This window comes from Dama dama, chromosome 4 (genome assembly GCF_033118175.1).
Source record: "Dama dama isolate Ldn47 chromosome 4, ASM3311817v1, whole genome shotgun sequence".
NCBI classification, from domain to species: Eukaryota; Metazoa; Chordata; class Mammalia; order Artiodactyla; family Cervidae; genus Dama; species Dama dama.
In genome coordinates, this window is record NC_083684.1 from 63,156,685 (window position 1) to 63,177,710 (window position 21,026).

A 21,026-nucleotide genomic window follows, 5' to 3' on the forward strand; every position below is an offset into this window, starting at 1 on the left:
TATCAAAATACCTTCAATTTTCATGAACTATCCTTGTTTTATGATTAAAAAGCAACTGACATAATTATTGAAAACATAGAGCAAACTTCTGTCTTACTTTGAATTATTTCCTGAGACTTACATCATGGTGACCACAGAGGTGTTTGACATCAGTGACAAAGACCTCCATTCAGAGGTTTAGTGTGTATATAACATGACTATGTTCTTAATCTTGTAAATTGGAGAATAAATATAAATGATTCCCACGTAATATAGAAGGGCTTCTCTTACCATTGGGCAACAAACATCAACAACATAAGTTCATATATACAATAGAAACAAATCACAGCATGTAGTAATTTGAGAGTTGAATTACATTCGTTTTGCTTCCTTAATAATCTCAAATAACGTTAACATAAACAGGCATACATTAATAATAATTATACCTCTGCAAATATCCACCCCTTCATCTTGTGATCCATACTAACATATCAATTTTGTATGTGTTTTACTTATGGGATACTTGCTAGAGTGTTTCTGCTTAGAGTAATTCAAAAAAAGTGGTACTAATGAAATGCTTTCTAGTATGAATTCTCTGGTATTGAGTTACATTTAATGTTTGATTAAGCAGTTTTCTACGTTTTTTTATTTCATTTATGTATCTTTCCAAAGAAAACGAGTGTTTATATATATATATATAAAACTGTACATTTAGGACAAACTTTTTTTTTTTTAATCACCAATTCATTTCTAGGCTTTCTCTGCAGTATGAATTCTCTGATTGTGAGTGAGGTGATGGCTGTGAGGAAATCCTTTGCCACATTCCTTACATTTCTAACATTTCTCTGCAGCATGAACTCTCTGATGTCGAGAAAGACCTGAACTCTGAGAAAAGGCTTTGCCACAGTCCGTACATTTATAAGGTCTCTCCCCAGTATGGATTCGTTGATGTTGAGTAAGAATTGAATAATGGTTAAAGGCTTTGCCACATTCTGTACATTTATAAGGTCTTTCTCCGGTATGGATTCGCTGATGTTGAGTTAAATTTGAACTCTGCTTAAAAGCCTTGCCACATGCTGTACATTTATAAGGTCTCTCCCCAGTATGGATTCGTTGATGTCGAGTGAGAAAAGAATAACGGATAAAGGCTTTGCCACATGCTGTACATTTATGAGGTCTCTCCCCAGTATGGATTTGTTGATGTTGAGTTAAAGTTGAACTCTGGTTAAAAGCCTTGCCACATGCTGTACATTTATAAGGTGTCTCCCCAGTATGAATTCGTTGATGTCGAGTAAGAAGTGAATAATTGATAAAGGCTTTGCCACATTCTCCACATTTATAAGGTGTCTCCCCAGTATGGATTCGTTGATGTTGAGTAAGAAGTGAATAATTGATAAAGGCTTTGCCACAGTCTGTACATTTATATGGTCTCTCCCCAGTATGGATTCGCTGATGTGGAGTTAAAGCTGAACTTTGCTTAAAAGCCTTGCCACATGCTGTACATTTATAAGGTCTCTCCCCAGTATGGGTTCGCTGATGTTGAGTTAAACTTGAAATCTGGTTAAACGCCTTGCCACATGCTGTACATTTGTAAGGTCTCTCCCCAGTATGGATTCGCTGATGTTGAGTTAAAGTTGAACTCTTCTTAAAAGCCTTCCCACATGCTGTACATTTATAAGTTCTCTCTCTGGTATGAATTTGCTGATGTTGAGTAACACATGAACAGCAGTTAAAGCCTTTGCCACATTCTGTACATTCATATGGTTTCTCCCCAGTATGGATTCGCAGATGTTCCATTAAATATGAACTCTGATTAAAGGTTTGGCCACATGCTGGACATTTGAATTGTTTCCTTCCTGTATGAATTTTCCTATGTCTACTTAGATTTGGTGAGTTACTAAAGACTTTTCCACATGTATTACACTTGTGATGTTTCTGCTTACTCTGAATTATCTGCTGTTGAATAAGTTTTGAAGACTGGTTAAAAACTTTACCATAATCATAACAATTATAAGTCTTCTCTCCAACATCAATACTCTTATAAGTATTAATAGTAAGATTTGAGCTTTGATAAAATATATCCCTACACTTATTATGTTCAGAATTCTTATCTGAAAATTGATGTCCCTGTTCTTTCACGAGATATGAGACTTGGTCAACATTATGGCCAGTTTCATTGCATGAAGAGCTTCTCATTCCATCATGCATACTCTTGTAATTATTTGGGGTAGAGCTCCTGCTTAAGGCATTACTCACTTTGTTACACTTGTAAAGTTGTTCAACACTAATTATACCTCCATATGTATTGAACAATGATGGTCGAGTAAGGTGTCTCCCATTATTATCAACATTACAGATTTTGGAACAAGGAGAAAAGAGTTGTTGGTTGAAGAACAAGAAACCCTTGTTAAAGGATCCCTCAAATTGATTGTATCGGGAATTTTTCCCCTCATGTTTAAGTTTCTGGTTTCCCGACATGTTTGAATGTATATTTAATAGACAGCTATGCTCAGAGTATAGGTTTGAATGAACATTTGCAGTAGAGACTAGGTGACTTTCCAGGTTTTCCACATTTCCCTTCAGAGAACATGTATGTTTCAAGAGATCATGTGGATTTTTGCTGACAAATATACACTTAACTTCAAATGTTAATGACTGAAATTCGTCATCTAAAATTGGTTTTTCCTCATTTGATTCACATCCTTGATTTCTTTTGGTGGTAATGTTTACTTTATGGGAAACTGTACCAACTTGGTTGTGTCCATCATAACATGCTCTCCGCTCTTTATATGCCCTCATAGATTCCCAGTCCTTGGTTAAATGTAAATTTCTAAGGTGAAATCTTTCATATATTCCTAGCCTTGCTGTTAGGAGTAAATCTTCTAGGCCTGGCTTTTGGGTCCTCAAACCCTGGGTGTTGAGAGAAGACACAGCTGAAAGATATGAAAAAATAAGGAATTCTACTTATTATTCTTGGGGAATAGAGTTTAAATTTCCATAAAATTGGCATACACTTGGCTAGATTAAGCTGAAAACTGATATAGAAGGAGTCAAGATGGCAGAGGATTCGGAAGACGGGGAGTTCATCTCTCTCCACAAAAGCATCAAGAATACATCTTTAAGTGGAAAATTTCTCACAGAGCCCTGAGGAACACGGGCAGAGGAACTTGGACACCTGAAAGGACAAGAAAGATTCCTGCTGAGCCAGGTAGGACAAGAGAGTGATGGAGGAAAGGAAAGAGGAAAAGCAGCAGGATGGGACCCACAAAACCCTGGGGGTCCTGAAGAGAGGAGAGGTCTCCACATCCAGGGAAGCCCCTCACTGGGGGGAGTTCAGTTGGGACAGATGGGGAGCGCGTCCTCTGTGGGAAGAGTACACGGCAACGAGCGTGCAGGACAGAGTGAGACCTGTGCGAAGGGTACTGATCCCTGCCCTGCCCACCCAGCCTGAGAGGGTGTCCTCCGCTGCAGACAAGGGCTGGGTGCTGGAACGAGGGGTTCGGAGAGCAGAACCAGGCAGACGACTGCGGTTTGCCGTGAGGAGACATCCTGAGTGGACGGGAGGGAGGGAAGAGCTGTGCAAAAGGGATGGTTGTGGAGGAAGCCTGAACCGCCAGAGAAGCAGAGCGGTGCTGTTGAGTGATGCCCGAAGGGAAGAACCTCCTTGCAGCCTCTCTGCCCCTGTGCCTGTCCCTGCCTCTCCAGGCACTAGGAATGGCCCCCACCTAGGTGGGTGATCTCACGACCCCCACAGCTGCTTCCTCCTCCCCAGCCTCCTCCCCACCAGGGTAGACTCATGGGCTCCAGGGGCACCTTCAGAGCACACGCCTGTGGGTGGTCCCAATGTACAGGTGGTGCTGAAACCACAGCTGAGCCCCAAGGCCCTGCCACTAAGCAAGAAGAGCTGAGATCTCTTTTTGCATCTGTACAAACCATGGTGTTACACCCCACAACTGGCTTGGTAAACTCAGCCCCAACAGAACATCTGGATGGAAATGAGTCTCTGGCAGTCAAGACCAGTCTGGCTTTAGCAACTGTAGTCTTTGTAGGCATGCACATGAGGCAATTGGGCCAGGTCACAGTCTACATTGCCCCCATAGCACCATAGCAGGTTCAGCTCCACAATGAATGTACACCTGGGATATGACTACAGTGGATCTCTGCTGGTGACCTGGTGAAAACAACATCTGAGAGACACCAGGGTCAAGTGCCAGCATACCCATGGTTCAAGTGGGGCCAAGATCAATGCCAACACAGGGTCACTCAAGAGCTCGCACAGCACATGAAAGATGACATGCAGAGCAGTCTCCGAGGAGAACATCCCCAGAGGAGCAACACTCAGTGGCTTCCCTCCCAGGGGGTGTGCACTAGTTCCACGAGATCAGAAGCACCACAGATCAGAGCAGAGCTCATTTCAGATCTGTGACCTTTGCTCTACCAATCAGGAAGCAGACCCTGCCATAGACAGTGACAGCCACAGAGGAAAGGCGAAGCAGCCCTCAGGATTCGGGCAGGCTCTGGTCACAATAGTAACTTTCAACCCCCTCTCAAGGGCATAAGGGCACAAGTCTCTGGACCACCTCACCCACCAGGGAGCAGACACCAGAGCAAAAGGAACTAGGATCTGCAGCCTGCAGAACAGAGACCACAAACACAGAACATTGGACAAGATGAGGTGACAAAGGAGCATGGTGCAGAGGAAAAGTCCAGATAGAAACCTGCAGGAACAACGAAGCGAGGAGCAGTTGAGCAGTGTAATGATTAATTTTGCTTGAAGTAATCAAATTTACAGAGAAAACGTTTTCACAAATGCTAATGCCTACTTATTATTTAACCCACTTACCACTCATGTTGTTATCTGAGCATGTTCTAATAGAGTCTAAAATAGTAAATGATATTGAGCTAGAACTAATCAGAAATAGATGGCAGAAATGATAAATTCCTGGGATGTTTCATAACAAACAAGATAGATTTAATAAGCTAAGAGTTCTTAACAAATCAAATGAGAAGTGAGACTTGAAAAATATGGTGAGAACACAGGGAACTCTACTCAATGCTTTGGTGACCTCGAATGGAAGGAAATCTAATCAAGAAAGGAAATATGTATGTGTATCACTTATTCTTTCTGTATAGCAAAACTAACATAACATTGTAAAATAGGATTATTCGAACAGAAAAATTTCTTCTTAAAGATTTCTCTATATAATCTATAAGCTTAATAGTGAAGAACAATCAGAAAAAAGCACTGTGGGAAATGTTCGAAACTCCAATGTCAGTAATTTGTTTAAGAACTCTGTGAGTTAAATAAATATATTAAAGCATTTTAGCAGTAATGAATTGTGACAAATATACTTAACACATTTAATGTTAGTTCATACAAAAAAAGAGAAAATGTAACCTAAAATTCAGATTTGCATTCTCTCATTTTAATGAGGTGTCTTATGCAGTGAAGAAAGAATTTGAGTATGAAATTTCTAAGGTCATATGTGTAGTTTCCAGTGCACTGGAAATTATATGTTAGAAAACAAAAAACATCTGTCCCCAGTATTCCTACAAGTTTGGCAATTTTTTCACAGCTCCACCCACACACTTCTGACTAGGGACAGAATCAGCACTTTTAAAAGGGCTTAATATAGTTACTCAGAAATATGCAGATTTTCTAAAACCGCCCCAAAATGGATGAGTTATCAGGTCATGGAAGTTGTTCCAAGCCAAGACAAGTATTTTGGTTCTAACTGTAAATATGAAACTTAATCACTGGAGAAAAATACACAAATGATGAAAAGAATCAGGAATGGGTCAGGAGATGACCCTCTATGACAGTGACAGAAATAAACCTAGCCTAATCCAAAATCATCTCCACTGAAGCAGATCTTCTCAAACCACATGACAAAGTATGACTTCCTCCCCAATGCTTGTCCCTCTTACCTGACTTATCTGCTTCATCCATAGACACATACCTGGGTGTATGGCTGTCTGCATTCTCCTTACATCCCAGGGATCCTTCATTTGCTCCAGAAACGTGACCAGGTCTGGCTTAGAGACCACAAGACCTGTTCATCAGAAGAAGGAATATGTGTTTTCTCAGATATTCATCAATTTACAATCCAATATGTATTCAGGTGAGAGAGAAGTCAAGGTAGAAAGTTAAAATAACATTAAGAAAAAGAATTTCACCAAATAGTTTTTTGGAAGCATCTTTAAAAGACAAATGCATCAAAATCAGATTCTGATATTATGCTCAAGTACTACTAAGGCAAAACCAGGTAGTGGAATTCCAGTTTTAAGAGGAGAGTGTCACTATTTGACACCACAGAAATTACAGAATTTCCACGAACCTAAAATGAAGTATATACAGGTCAAGAAGCAACAGATGGAATAGTACATGGAACAGTTGACTGGTTGCAGATTGGGAAAGGAGTACATCAAGGCTGTACATGGCCACCTTGCTTATTTAATTTCTATGCAGAGTACATCATGTGAAATGCTGGGCTGGATGATTCACAACCTGGAATCAAGATTACCAGGAGAGATATCAACAACCTCAGATAGACAGATGATATCACTCTAATGGCAGAAATAGAAGAGGAACTAAAAAGGCTCTTGATGGGGGTGAAAGAGGAGAGTGAAAAAGTTGGCTTAAAACTCAACATTCAGAAAACTAAGATCATGGCATCCAGTCTCATCACTTCATGGCAAATAGATAGGGGAAAAGTGACAGATTTAATTTTGGGAGGGGGCGGGGGCTCCAAAATAATTGCAGATGGTGACTGCAGCCATGAAATTAAAAGATGCCCCACTGGAAAAAAAAATAATAATAATAATAAAAATTTAAAATAAATAAATAAATAAATAAAAAAAAAAATAAATAAAAGATGCTTGCCCTTTGGAAGAAAAGGTATGACAAAGACAGCATATTAAAAAGCAGAGACATCACTTTGCCAACAAAGGTCAAAGGTATGGTTTTTTCAATAGTCATGTATGAATGTGGTATTTGGAACATAAAGAAGGCTGAGCATCAAAGAATTGATGCCTTTGAACTGTGGTGCTGGAGAAGAGTCTTGAGAGTGCCTTGGTCAGCAAGGAGGTCACACCTGTCCATCCTAAAGAAATCAACCCTGAATATTCATTGGAAGGACTGATGCTGAAGCTCCAATACTTCAGACACCTGATGCGAAGAGCCAATTTATTGGAAAAGACCCTGACTCTGGGAAAGATTGAGTACAGGGGAAGGGAGTGGCAGAAGATGAGGTGGTTGAGTAGCATTATTGACTCAATGGATATGAATGTGAGCAACTCTGGGAGTTAAAGAAGGCTAGGGAAGCCTGGCTTGCTGGGTTCCACAGGATCGCAAAGAGTTGGACATGACTTAGCGACTGAAGAACAAGAAGGCAGGTTATATCAAAAAAGAAGGTTACTTTCCCCTGGAAAGTAGGGATCTTAACCTCTACTGGACAAAGCAGAAAATTCCAGGAGACATTCTAGAATGAATGAACCAAAACCCTGAGATTTTTGGAATTTTGGGGTTTTTGAGGGATTTTATAAGCGAGTGATCCTCACCCAAGCAGGCCAGATTCCCGTAGTTCTCTAACATCACGTCCCTGTACAATTCCCGCTGAGCGAGGTCCAGGCATTCCCACTCCTCTTGAGTGAAATCTATGGTCACATCCTGGAATGTCAGCAGCCCCTGAAATACAAAGGACATGAGCCACGTGGACCTGGGAAGACTTCCTAATGTGACCCAAGATGAAACCAGCAAGAGAAATGGTTCTGATTTAGGAGAATGTCTGGTGTTACACAGGAATATAATTTTTATACTAACGTATTTTCCACTGTATTTCTACTCCAGGAAAAGAGAATGAAATCTGATCCACAGACCACTATAGAAACTATTCTGATCTGGAAGAGAAATTATAAAACAATCGCATCAACACTGACTTATCTATTTTTGAGAGTTGTACTCCTGTGGCCCAGGATAAACTGTCTATCAAGGAAAGCATGTTAGTCACTCAGTCATGTCTGATCCTTTCCGACCCCATGGGCTGTAGCATGCCAGGCTTCTCTGTCCATGGGAGTTTTCAGGCAAGAATACTGCAGTGAGTTGCCATTTCCTTTTCCACAGGAATCTTCCCCACCAAGGGATCGGACCCGGGTCTCCCACATTGCAGGCAGATTCTTCACCATCTGAGTCACCAGGGAAGCCCCCTATCATGGAAACAGGAAATATTTTTAAAAAGCATGCTCTGATCTAAGAGTTCTGGAGTGGGGCCAATGTGCCGCATTTTTAACAAGCTTATTTTAACTATTAATGTTGAAAATTCTGACACATGAATGACCGTTCTGAATAGCAAAGAGTTTGACCAGTAAGGTAAGAATTTATACTTAACATTGAATTTTAAGTGTTTTACAAAATTGACAGGTCAGATAGAATAGTACCCATAGCATCAATAATCGTTTCAACTATTTAGTATGTACTATATGTCTTTCTAAAAGTTTTACAGGGTCTTGAATGCATCACATAAATAATATAAAATCAACTACATTGTTGTTCCACCGTTTTGCAAATATTTTAACAAACGTTCATTAAATGACAGATCTTGAATTTGCTTCAGTTTATCTGAACGAAAATTTAACTAGTAAAACACAATTACCCAGGGACAACACTAAAAAAAGTGTATAGGAGTTTTTCTAGGGTCTTCCCTGGTAGTCTTAGCTCCCAAGTCAGGGGGCTGGGTTCAGTCCCTCGTCAGAGAACTAGATGCCACACCCACAGCTAAAGTTTGCATGCTGCAACAAAGTCTCCCACATGGCTCCAAGATTCTCTAGGCTAAAACCAAGACAAAACTCAGGCAAACACAAATACGTGTATTTTTTAAAAAGAACTTTATATAACTGGGGAGAATACCAAAACAAGAAAAAGATAAACATTTTCATGCATACAGACATATATATTAAAATGAGACTATATACTTATAAAGAATATTAAGGAGAAGCTAACATTCAGAAAACTAAGATGATGGCATCCGGTCCCATCACTTCATGACAAATAGATGGGGAAAGAGTGGAAACAGTGGCTGACTTTATTTTGGGGGGCTCCAAAATCACTGAAGATGGTGACTGCAGCCATGAAATTAAAAGACGCTTACTCCTTGCAAGGAAAGTTATGACCAAACTAGACAGCATATTAAAAAGCAGAAACATTACTTTGTCCACAAAGGTCCGTCTAGTCAAGGCTATGAATTTTCCAGTAGTCATGTATGGATGTGAGAGTTGGACTATAAAAAAAGCTGAGCACAGAAGAATTGATGCTTTTGAACTGTGGTGTTGGAGAAGACTCTTGAGAGTCCCTTGGCCTGCAAGGAGATGCAATCAGTGCATCCTAAAGGAAATCAGTCTGGACGTTCATTGGAAGGACGGATGTTCAAGGTGAAACTCCAATATTTTGGCCATCTGATGTGAAAAACTGACTTATTTGAAAAGACCCTGATGTTGGGAAAGATTGAAGGCAGGAGGAGAATGGGACGACAGAGGATGAGATGGTTAGATGGCATCACTGATTCAATGGACATGAGTTTGGGTAAACTCCAGAAGTTGGTGATGGACAGGGAGACCTGGAATGCTGCGGTTCATGGGGTCGCAAAGAGTCAGATACTAATGAGCGACTGAAATGAACTGATTCATGTTCAGTTCAGCTGAGTTCATTCATATTCATGTCAATAAAATCGATATTCATGTCAATAAAATCAGCTCATGTTCAATTCAGTTCAGTTCAGTCATTCATACTCATGTCAATAAAATCGAGATTCTTTTTAATGGGTTAAAATATATACATCTACTTGTGGAAGATATTCTTTGTATATTTTAAATACACTAGGGTGCAGACATATACAATGGTATGAGATAAATTAGAGCTCTTGGTGCTGAAACTTTAATGTCTTGAAAAACTGGATCATTTTGTTGAGCTCTATCTTAGACATTCAACACAGGTGAAAACAGAAGAGCACGAATAGGATTCTTGCAAATATTTTTGTAAAAAAATGCAGAAATGTGAGTAAGACTTTGTCTGTGATATGAGCGTGGAGTGTACTGCAAACATCACACTTGGGCTTGAGTGATGAAAACTCCCACTCCCAAAACCCAGTATCTATCATCAACACAGTGAGTGTTCATTTTCCAAAGCAAAGAGAAACCAAGAAGATGTGGAGTTTCTCCATTAAGTGTGAGTGTTTTCACATATTCCTCATTCCATTTTCCACAGCCTTGTTTAAAGACAGAGGGAAAAAAAAAAAAAAAAAAAAATGAACTCTATAGCCTGATAATCTCAGAGAAATCACCAGAGCCAGTGGACATCATCTGTCATGGTGTAAATGGATCACACGGAAGATGCACTATCAACCTGGGCATTTCGGAAAAAATAAGGAATTTATAACTTGAACCTGACATAAAAAATATCAGTTTTATGCAAAATTCATTTCATATAAACTTCCTCTGTTTTGTATCCTAACAATGTTGTCACGCGAGTGTATATTCCTGGGTTCTTTGTCTCGTCACAACGAGAATTTGGAGTGACGGACATTAAAGCCCCTTGGCGGGTCACGGCTCTCGGAGGACAGACCGTGTTATAGCTCTTAAGTAAATCAGTGTTAGAGCTCTATTTATTTAGATAATACCCGGAAAATCCATGTTCGAGTTGTGAGGACAGGTCGATCCAAAGACACGAAGAGAAGATCGCCCCATCGCGCGGGGGAGAGAGAGAGAGAAGGAAGAGGACTTTGGCTCCTCTTTTTACCTGTTTCTCTGCCCCTGGGTCTGTCCTATGTAAATCGGGCCTAGGCAGGCGCGTGGTTTGTTTTACCTGAGGTTCTCATTCCAGTCCTCGGACCTTCCTTTGTTCTATTTTCGCGGGCTTTCCCTTCCAGGTCTTTTAGCCACTGCCACTTTGGACTCTTTTTCCCTCTTCTAACTACCTAACAATGTGTTTCACTAGTAAGTCTTAGCATTACACAGGACAGTATCTCCTAGTTTTCTTTTTATTTCTAGCATTTTCTGAAAAATTCTGGATCACTGAGTTTATTCAGTACATAAGGGCATTTTATAACTACTAAAGAACTGAAATTGCATCCCCATGTAAACTCATCATGGCATTTCCTCTAGTTCCCTAAGATCCCAACACCGAACCACATCCCAGTGCCAATCTTGGATACCACTGCTTCTCACAAAGGGAATATATTCACCAGTTGAAAGTGGCTAATTCATGTTGAGAATTCATCATGCTCCATAGAAAGCCAGGATGCAGACAAGAGAGACAAGATTCTGGGATACAAGGGAGAAATGGTCTAAAGAGCCAGGCTTCACTATGATAATAAGAAAAGGAAAAAATAAAGAAGTTGATAACAAACACCCAGGCAGAAAAGTTAGAAGCAGAGAACTAAAGGTTTGCAGGGTCTCAGTCCAGGCATTTCAGGAAGAAAAGCAGACACAGCCCCAGACCCGGGACAGGACTCCTACCTGAGAAGCTGCCATTTCCTCCTCTTCTTCCTCCTGCTCTGCGTCTTCTCTGGGGATGTTACGTCGCAAACTCACATCTGCATCTTGAGCAAATACCTTCAAAGGCATCCATGCAGCTGTTTAACCTGCAACTGCTGCAGGGAAAGAGAAGAAAACGTTTTCCTGTTTCCCTCACCCTTTTCTGAGCTCCTTCTCGACTTTCTGTGTTCCCAATCTGTAGTGGGGAATCAAGACTAACCTGATAATGCTAATCACATCCTGGTGCTCTACACTATTTGCAGATCTTCGGGGCTAGTTCTTCTCCTTCGTTTTTGAGTTACAGAGAACAGTTCACGAGAGACAGTGGACCCTACTTCTGGACTACCTGACCCACCCTAGGAGGGCTGTGAAAGAAAAGTAAGAGGAAGACACGCATTCAGAGCCCTGAGGGGAAACCTAACACCTGAGACCTCAGGAAGGGAGGGTTTAGGGAGGGAACTTCTAGAAACAAAGAAGGTCAACCTGATTCCCTGGGGAGGGGCTCTTTCTAGAGTGGGTGTGGTGGTCCACAGCCTGCCTGTACCCGTGGGGGCTGGGAGGGGAGAGGTGAGTGTTTGGTGGGAATCACCTGGGGGTCTTGGGTTCCTGCCAGGCTTTACTTGCAGAATTCTTCCCAAAGATCTCCCCTGTCCTCAGTTTTTCTTCACCCGCTTCTGCAGCCTGGGGACACAGGTTTTCACAAAATGATTTGCTTTTTGTGACCACCTCTCTGCAGGCGTGGCAGCTCCAATTTCAGAGACCAGGAGCCTGGAAGCATTTCCATCCCTGCTTTCTTGGAAAAGAAACGAGGGGCAGCAGGAGGCCTGGCGGGCTGCAGTCCAGGGCGACTGAGCGACTGAACTGAACTGAACTGAGCTGGACACGCTAGGTTCACAGTGCGTATGGGCGGAGCCAAATGCCTCTTAAAATGATGCCCTAAATGTTATCTGATGACTAACCAAGGAAGTAATGATCGGTGTTGTCATAAGTTACATCACACATGAATTAACACCTGAGAATGTTGTTGCTCTACTTCCTGTGTGTGTTTTTCTAGGTTTTATGAATCAACTGCTACAGTTCATTCTCCGCTCCATTTAGAGAGCTCTATTTTCCCACATCTTTAAAGTACAATTTAAGTGGAATTCATAGGGCCTGGAGTCCATCTCAGGCCTGTCTGTGCTGATCGTGCATGGCCACCTCTCCAGTGGACTCTGAACTCTGTGCTTAGCACCTGTGGGAATGACAATGGAAGGATAAGACCCCCCTCTGGGCAGGGGAATCTTGAACAAGAGAAAACAGACACTAATCACCCCTACCTCTGGACACTATCTATCAGAATGTAAGCACAGGCTTATCGGTTATTAACTCTTTGGAATGTAACTGCGGGCTTATTGATTATTGACTGTTTGAACACATAACACGTGAATGATGGGGTTATTGTAGTGGTATTTACCCTTCCTTTGTTTATGTAAGTCTCAAGGGAATTGGGGTAGCGGGTTTGAACACGTACACATGGGGTATAAAAGATTTTCACAAATGCTGGACGGGGTCTTTGGCTAAGAGGAGACTCTGCCTTGGGCCTGCCGGCATAATAAACTGCACTCCACTCTCTGCATTGTCCTTCTGAGTGAGTCTGTTTCCCGGAAAGCGTGGCTATAATACAAGGAGCAAGGAAAAATTAAAGATAGAAGCATATTCATCTTTCTCATATTATGTATTCTAAAAAATATTCAGTCTGCATTCACCAGTACCAACTTTGTAGAAGATTTAGTTTCACAGCAGAATTGAGAATAAAGTATAGACATTTCCCATATACCTCCCATATATGTCGACAGGTGGACAATCCCCCTACTTAGCTTTCCCCACCAGAGTGAGCATTTGTTACCACTGATGAATCTACATGGGCAGTAAATGGATAAACTCTCTAGTTTACCCCTGTGTTCCTTTTAGGAATGTGCACTCCATATCTCTAGATAAATGTTTAATAACATGTGTCCAGCATGACAGTTTAACACAAATTATTTCATGGTCCTGAAAGTTCTCTAGACTTAGGTTATTCATAGTCCCTCCTTTGAAACCCACAGTAATCATGGACCTTTTAAATCTCTTCTACATTTCTTACTAGATTCCCAGGTGACTGAGTGGTAAGGAATCTGCCTGCCGATGCAGGACATCCAGGTGATGTGGGTTCAGTCCTTGGGTCAGGAAGATCCCCTGGAGGAAGAGATGGCAACCCACTCCAGTATCCTTTCCTGGGAAATCTATGGACAGAGGTGAGCCTGGCAGGCTACAGCCCCTGGGATCACAGATACTCAGACACAACTGAGCACACATAAGTACATTTGCCTACACCAAAAAGTCATATTGTAAAAATCCTACTTTTTGTAGCATTTTCAAATGGGCTTCTTTCACTTGGTAATGAAGGAGGAAACAGACAGAGCTGGACTCCGTCTTAGGCCAGGCTGTGAGCATCAGTCTACACGCACGGTCACCCTCCCAGTGGAGTCTGAACTTTGCGCCCCGGTGTATATGGAAATGGCATACCAATGGAAAATCAGATCCCACCCCGCCCCCCCATAAAAGAGCCTCAGGACTTGTACTTGGACTCTGTTGCCTAAAAGAATATGCTAATTATCTGTCTAACAGAACAAAGTGGTAAATTCCATTCTGTTTATTGGGATATGACCACAGGCCTGTTGATAAATATCCACTGTTTATTTACTCTTCTGACACAAGAATCATGGGTGAACTTTGATCGTGTCTCCCTTTTACCTTGTCCAGACTAGTTTCAAGGAATTTGGGGAGGTGGGTTTGAGCAAGTACAATTAGGGTATATAAAGTTTTCACAAACACTGTTCGGGGTCCTTGGCTGAGAGAAGACTCTGCCTTGGCCCCGCCAGTGTAATAAACTGCACTCCACTATCTGCATTGTCCTTCTTAGTCAGTTTGTTTCCCAGAACACATGGCTACAACCGTCAGATGCATGGAATGATTGTCAATATATTTTATGCCTTGAAAGCTTAACATGCAAAAGCTGAAGAACTACCTCTGCGCCTATATTCCTGCTCAGTAAATAAGTTCATCAATACCATTTTTTAAGTTCCATACATATATGTTAAGACAATATTTGTACAAATATAGAGATCAGACGTGGACACAGCAGGAGAAGAGGGGGACCAATTGAAAGGGTACCACTGACATATATACACCCCCATGAATAAAATGTTGGAGAAGACTCTTGAGATTCCCTTGGACTAAAAGGAGATCCAACCAGTCCATCCTAAAGGAAAGCAGTCCTGAATATTTATTGGAAGGAATGATGTTGAAGCTGAAACTTCTATATTTTGGCCCCCTGATGTGAAAAACTGACTCATTTGAAGAGACGTTGACACTGGGAAGGATTGAAGCGGGGAGGAGAAGGGGACGACAGAGGATGAGGTGGTTGGATGGCATCACTGACTCAATGGACATGAGTTTGAGCAAGGTCCAGGATTTGTTGATGGACAGGGAGACCTGGCATGCAGCAGTCCATGGGGTCACAAAGAGTCAGACACGACTGAGCAACTGAACTGAACTGATGGTGAAAAAAGGTAGATGGTCGGAAGCTGCTGTTTACCACAGGGAGCTCAGCTTGGCGCTCTGTGCTGACCAGAGGGGTGAAATGCAGACCACAGGAAGGAGGTCGAAGAGGGAGTAGATTTATGTATAGTTATGGCTGAATGACGATTTCATACAGCACAAACCAGCACAACATTGTAAAACAATTATATTCCAATGTGTATATATATATATATATATATATGTCTCAAAAGGGGAAAAAAGCTAAACAGACTGGTCACCGGTGGTGGAGAATCCATCTGACACTGCGGGGGAAAATGGCCTCATCCCTGGTCCAGGAATACTCCACATGCTGTGGGGAGACTAAGCCTGTGCCCCACAGCTACTGAGGCTGGGCGGGCAGCTTGCTCTTTTCCATGGGCAGGAGGCAAAGAAAGATGCTAACCACCGCTAAGTAATAAGAAATGCAGAACAAAGCTACAGGGATGTATCACCGCATGCCAGTCAGAATAACAATGAGCAAAACGCCCATTAATAATATCACAAACGCTGAAAGGGCTTGGAGATCAGGGAACCTCCTACATGGCTGGAGGGAATGTAAGCAGGTGCAGCCACGTGGGAGGACCATGTGGAAGTTCCTTAAAAAACATAACCTCCTGACATTTAAGGAAATGAATTCCATGAAAAGTAGACAAAACAGATTAATCGACAAATTGACAAGTTTTATAGTTTTTAGTAAATCATCTGCAATTCTGAAATGACCAGTTTTGATCTAGCATTTCTAAATTCTCTAAGTTAAATATGTCAGAATATACATACACTCACATATTCCTTCTTGGTCTTCTCACTAACTTGTTTACCTTCAGATATTAATATCTTGTATTCAATGTCTGTTATATAAATCATATTATGTATATATCTTCAGATATTTATATATTGCATTCAAAGTATGCCAAAGCCATGAGAAAACAGTTCCTTTAAGCCTTAGAACACACATGTGTCTAAGAATTATACAGGATAAGATTTTAGAAATCTTGGCTCAGAATTTTCCCATCATGGCTTTTGACTATTCTTTTTGTGACTTTGTTAAACTTACATTTGCTTAAATGACCCGTGAAAAGTTTTAGCTAACAGGAGAACAAAGGATAATTGCAGCAGGTGAGTTTATGACTCTAGGTACTCAGAGAACTCACAGCAAGCCTTGAGGTCCCCTGAGGAAGGTCAAGGCTAGAACCAGGCAGAGAAAATTCCAGTACTTGGGGTTCAGACATGACCCTGGGTGAAGTGCTGTGGGTCCCACAGGCTGAGTGTGGAGGGGTCCATTCAAACAAAGATGAGCAGGATTCTGGTGAGGTCAGAGAGTATCACTGAAGGAGGGGCGGGGGGGGGGCTGTGCAGTAGACCTTGGGGTTCAGCAAGACTGCTGGTCCCAAGGAAGGGGTCATCTAGAGCAGGTGCTCACAGGACTGGCTGGTGTGAGTTCAAGGACCTGCAGGCTGCCTGCTCCGCAGACAGACGCTGAGGCAGCAACAGCATGGAGCAGTTCAGGGGAGCTCTCAACAGCACTCTGTATGATCCTTCTTACTAGAACCACCATGATGTCAAAGTAAATAAAAATCGGAGAGATTCAACGTAGAAATGGTGGGAAATATATGAAGTTATGAGAGGTTTAATGGCAGTAAGGAACTAATTTCTACAGATGCCATCCCCCTGTGCTACAAAGTTTATCATTACGTTACCTTTCCTGCAACCTTAAATAGGTGGGAGAGGTTGATGCTGGTGGTGCGTTAACCCTTCATTCATTCCACATCAATTGTAACACTGAAAAACCATTCACTTTTATTAATTAACATACATTAATTTTACACAGATGGAATAAAACCTTTTACAATTGTTGTTTGATTCTTGATTAAAATACACATTACAAGCTTCTAAAAACTTTCCTGTTTCTCTGATGAAATGATCTGAGAATGTGATTTATATAGTTTACAAAATGGAAGCTAAGTTAGTAAACATGGATGGACATTCATTATATTAATATGACTTTTCCAGAAAGAGTTTTCTATACTTACATCAGCTAGAAGAGAAGGTGTCCTTACTTCAAGCTTGCCAGATAATATGTATGATTTCTCTATGTTGCTGTTGAAAATACCTTAGATTTTCATGAACTATCCTACTTTTATGCTTAAAAAGCAAGTGACATAATTATTGAAAACTTAGAGCAAACTTCTGTCTTACTTTGAATTATTTCCTGAAGACTTACATCATGGTGACCACTGAGGTGTTTGACATCAGTGACAAATACCTCCATTAAGAGGTTTAGTGTGTATATAACATTAGTGTGTTCTTAATCTTATAAATTGGAGAATAAATGTAAATGATTCCCACTTAATATTGAAGGGCTTCTCTTCCCATTGGGCAACAACCATCAAAAACATAAGTTCATATATACAGTAGAAACAAATCACAGCATTTAGTAATTTGAGAGTTGAATTCCATTCGTTTTGGTTCCTTAATAATCTGAAATAACTTAACATAAACAAGGATACATTAATAATAATTATACCTCTGCAAATGTCCACCCCTTCATCTTGTGATCCATACTAACATATCAATTTTGTATGTTTTAGTTATGGAATACTTGCTACAGTGTTTCACTGAGACTAATTCAAGAAAACTGGTACTAATGACATGCTTTCTAGGATGAATTCTCTGGTATTGAGTTACTTTTGATGTTTGATTAAGCAGTTTTCTACATTTTTTTTATTTCACTCATGTATCGTTCCAAAGAAAACACTCGTTTTTTCAAAATTGTATATTTGGGACCAACTTTTTTTTTATCACTGACTCATTTCTAGGGTTTCTCTGCACTATGCATTCTCTGATTGTGAGTGAGGTGATGGCTGTGATGAAATGCTTTACCACATTCCTTACATTTCTAACATTTCTCTGCAGTATGATCTCTCTAATATCGAGAAAGACCTGAACTCTGGGAAAAGGCTTTGCCAGAGTCTGTACATTTATAAGGTCTTTCCCCAGTTTGGATTCGCTGATGTTGAGTTAAATTTGAACTCTGCTTAAAAGCCTTGCCACATGCTGTACATTTATAAGGTCTCTCCCCAGTATGGATTCGTTTATGTCGCGAAAGAAGTGAACAATTGATAGAGGTTTTGCAACATGCTGTACATTTATAAGGTCACTCCCTAGTATGGATTCGGTTATGTTCAGTTAAAGCTGAACGCTGCTTAAAAGCCTTGCCACATGCTTTACATTTATACGGTCTCTCCCCAGTATGGATTCGCTGATGTTGAGTTAAGGTTGAAATCTCCTTAAAAGCCTTGCCACATGCTGTACATTTATAAGGTCTCTTCCCAGTGTGGATTCGTTCATGTCGAGTAAGATGTGAATAATACATAAAGGCTTTGCCACATTCTGTACATTTGTAAGGTCTCTCCCCAGTATGGATTCGTTGATGTCGCGTAAGAAGTGAACAATTGATAAAGGCTTTGCCACATTCTATACATTTATATGGTCTCTCCCCAGTATGGATTTGGTGATGTTCAGTTAAACCTGAACGCTGCTTAAAAGTCTTGCCACATGCTGTACATTTATAAGGTCTCTCCCCAGTGTGGATTCGCTGATGTTGAGTTAAAGTTGAAATCTCCTTAAAAGCCTTGCCACATGCTGTACATTTATAAGGTCTCTTTCCAGTATGGATTCGTTCATGTCGAGTAAGATGTGAATAATTCATAAAGGCTTTGCCACATTCAGTACATTTATAACGTCTCTCCCCAGTATGGATTCGTTGATGTCGCGAAAGAAGTGAACAATTGATAAAGGCTTTGCCACATTCTGTACATTTATAAGGTCTCTCCCCAGTATGGATTTGGTGATGTTCAGTTAAACCTGAACGCTGCTTAAAAGCCTTGCCACATGCTTTACATTTATAAGGTCTCTCCCCAGTATGGATTTGCTGATGTTGAGTTAAAGTTGAAATCTCCTTAAAAGCCTTGCCACATGTTGTACATTTATGAGGTCTCTCCCCAGTATGGATTCGTTGATGTTGAGTCAAAGTTGAACTCTGCTTAAAAGCCTTGCCACATGCTGTACATTTATAAGGTCTCTCCCCAGTATGGACTCGTTGATGTTGAGTAAGTAGTGAATAATGGATAAATGCTTTGCCACATTCTGTACATTTGTATGGTTTCTCCCCAGCAAGGATTCGGTGATGTTCAGTTAAATATGAACTCTGATTAAAGGCTTTGCCACATGCTGTACATCTGAAATCTTTCCTTCTTGAATGAATTTTCCTATGTCTGCTTCGATTTGGTGAGTTACTAAAGACTTTTCCACAGGTATTACACTTACAATGTTTCTGCTTAGTCTGAATATTCTGCTGTTGAATAAGTTTTGAAGACTGGTTGACAACTTTACCATAATCATAACAATCATAAGTCTTCTCTCCAATATCCATACTCTTATAAGTATTAATAGTAAGATTTGAGCTTTGATGAAATATATTCCTACACTTATTATGTTCAGAATTGTTGTCTGAAAATTGATGTCCCTGTTGTTTCAGGAGATATGAATCTTGATCAACATTATGGTCAGTTTCATTGCATGAAGAGCTTCTCATTCCATCATGTATACTCTTGTAATTATTCAGGGTAGAGCTCCTCCTTAAGGCATTCCTCATTTTGTTACACTTGTAAAGTTGTTCCACACTAATTATACCTCCATATGTATTGAACAATGATGGTTGAATAAGGTCTCTTCCATTATAATCAACATTCCAGATTTGGGAACAAGGAGATAATAGTTGTTGGTTGAAGAACAAGAAACCCTTGTTAAAGGATCCCTCAAATTGATTATATTGAGAATTTCCCCCCTCATTTTTAAGTTTCTGGTCTCCAGACATGTTTGAATGTATATTTAATAGACACCTATGCTCAGAGTATAGGTTTGAATGAGTATTTGCAGTAGAGACTAGATGACTTTCCAGATTTCCCATATCTCCCTTCAGAGTACACGTATGTTTCAAGAGATGATGTGGATCTTTGCTGACAAATATCCACTTATCTGCAGATGTTGATGACTGAAATTGGTCATCTGAAATTGGTTTTTCCTTATTTGATTCACATCCTTGATTTCTTTTGGCGGTAATGTTTACTTTATGGGGAACTGTACCAACTTGGTTGTGTCCATCATAACATGCTCTCCGCTCTTTACATGCCCTCATAGATTCCCAGTCTTTGGTGAAATGTAAATTTCCAAGGTGAAATCTTTCATATATTCCTAACTTTGCTGTTGGGAGTAAATCTTCTAAGCCTGGCTTTTGGATCCTCAAACCCGGGGTATCGTGAGAAGACACAGCTGAAAGATACCAAATAATTATTAATTCTACTTACTATTCTTGGGGAATGTAGATTACAATTTACATAAAACTGGCATACACTTGGCTAGATTAAGCTGAAAACTGATACAGAAGGAGTCAAGATGGCAGAGGATTCGGAAGACGTGGAGTTCATCTCTCTCCACAAAAGCATCAAGAATACATCTTGAAGTAGAAAAATTCTCAGAGCCCTGCGGAACATGGGCAGAGGAACTTGGACACCTGAAAGGACAAGAAAGATTTCTGCTGAGCCAGGTAGGACAAGAGAGTGATGGAGGAAAGGGAAGAGGAAAAGAAGCAGGATGGGACCCGAAAATCCCTGGGGGGATCTGAAGAGAGGAGAGGTCTCCACATCCAGGGAAGCCCCTCACTGCGGGGAGTTCAGTTGGGACAGACGGGGAGCGCGTCCTCTGTGGGAAGAGTACACGGCAACGAGCGTGCAGGACAGAGTGAGACCTGTGCGAAGGGTACTGATCCCTGCCCTGCCCACCCAGCCTGAGAGGGTGTCCTCCGCTGCAGACAAGGGCTGGGTGCTGGAACGAGGGGTTCGGAGAGCAGAACCAGGCAGACG

At 40.9% G+C, this 21,026-nt stretch overlaps 1 protein-coding gene across 1 annotated transcript in view; it reads right to left on the bottom strand.

Moving 5' to 3' along the window:
- The window catches only part of LOC133054742 (zinc finger protein 91-like), a 45,659-nt gene that overhangs the window by 12,409 nt on the left and 12,224 nt on the right, over positions 1–21,026 (bottom strand). Inside the window, 3 exon segments of the mRNA XM_061140006.1 lie at positions 791–2,014; positions 17,791–17,815; positions 17,968–20,436. Of these exon segments, the coding sequence (XP_060995989.1) occupies positions 791–2,014; positions 17,791–17,815; positions 17,968–20,436 (3,718 nt within the window).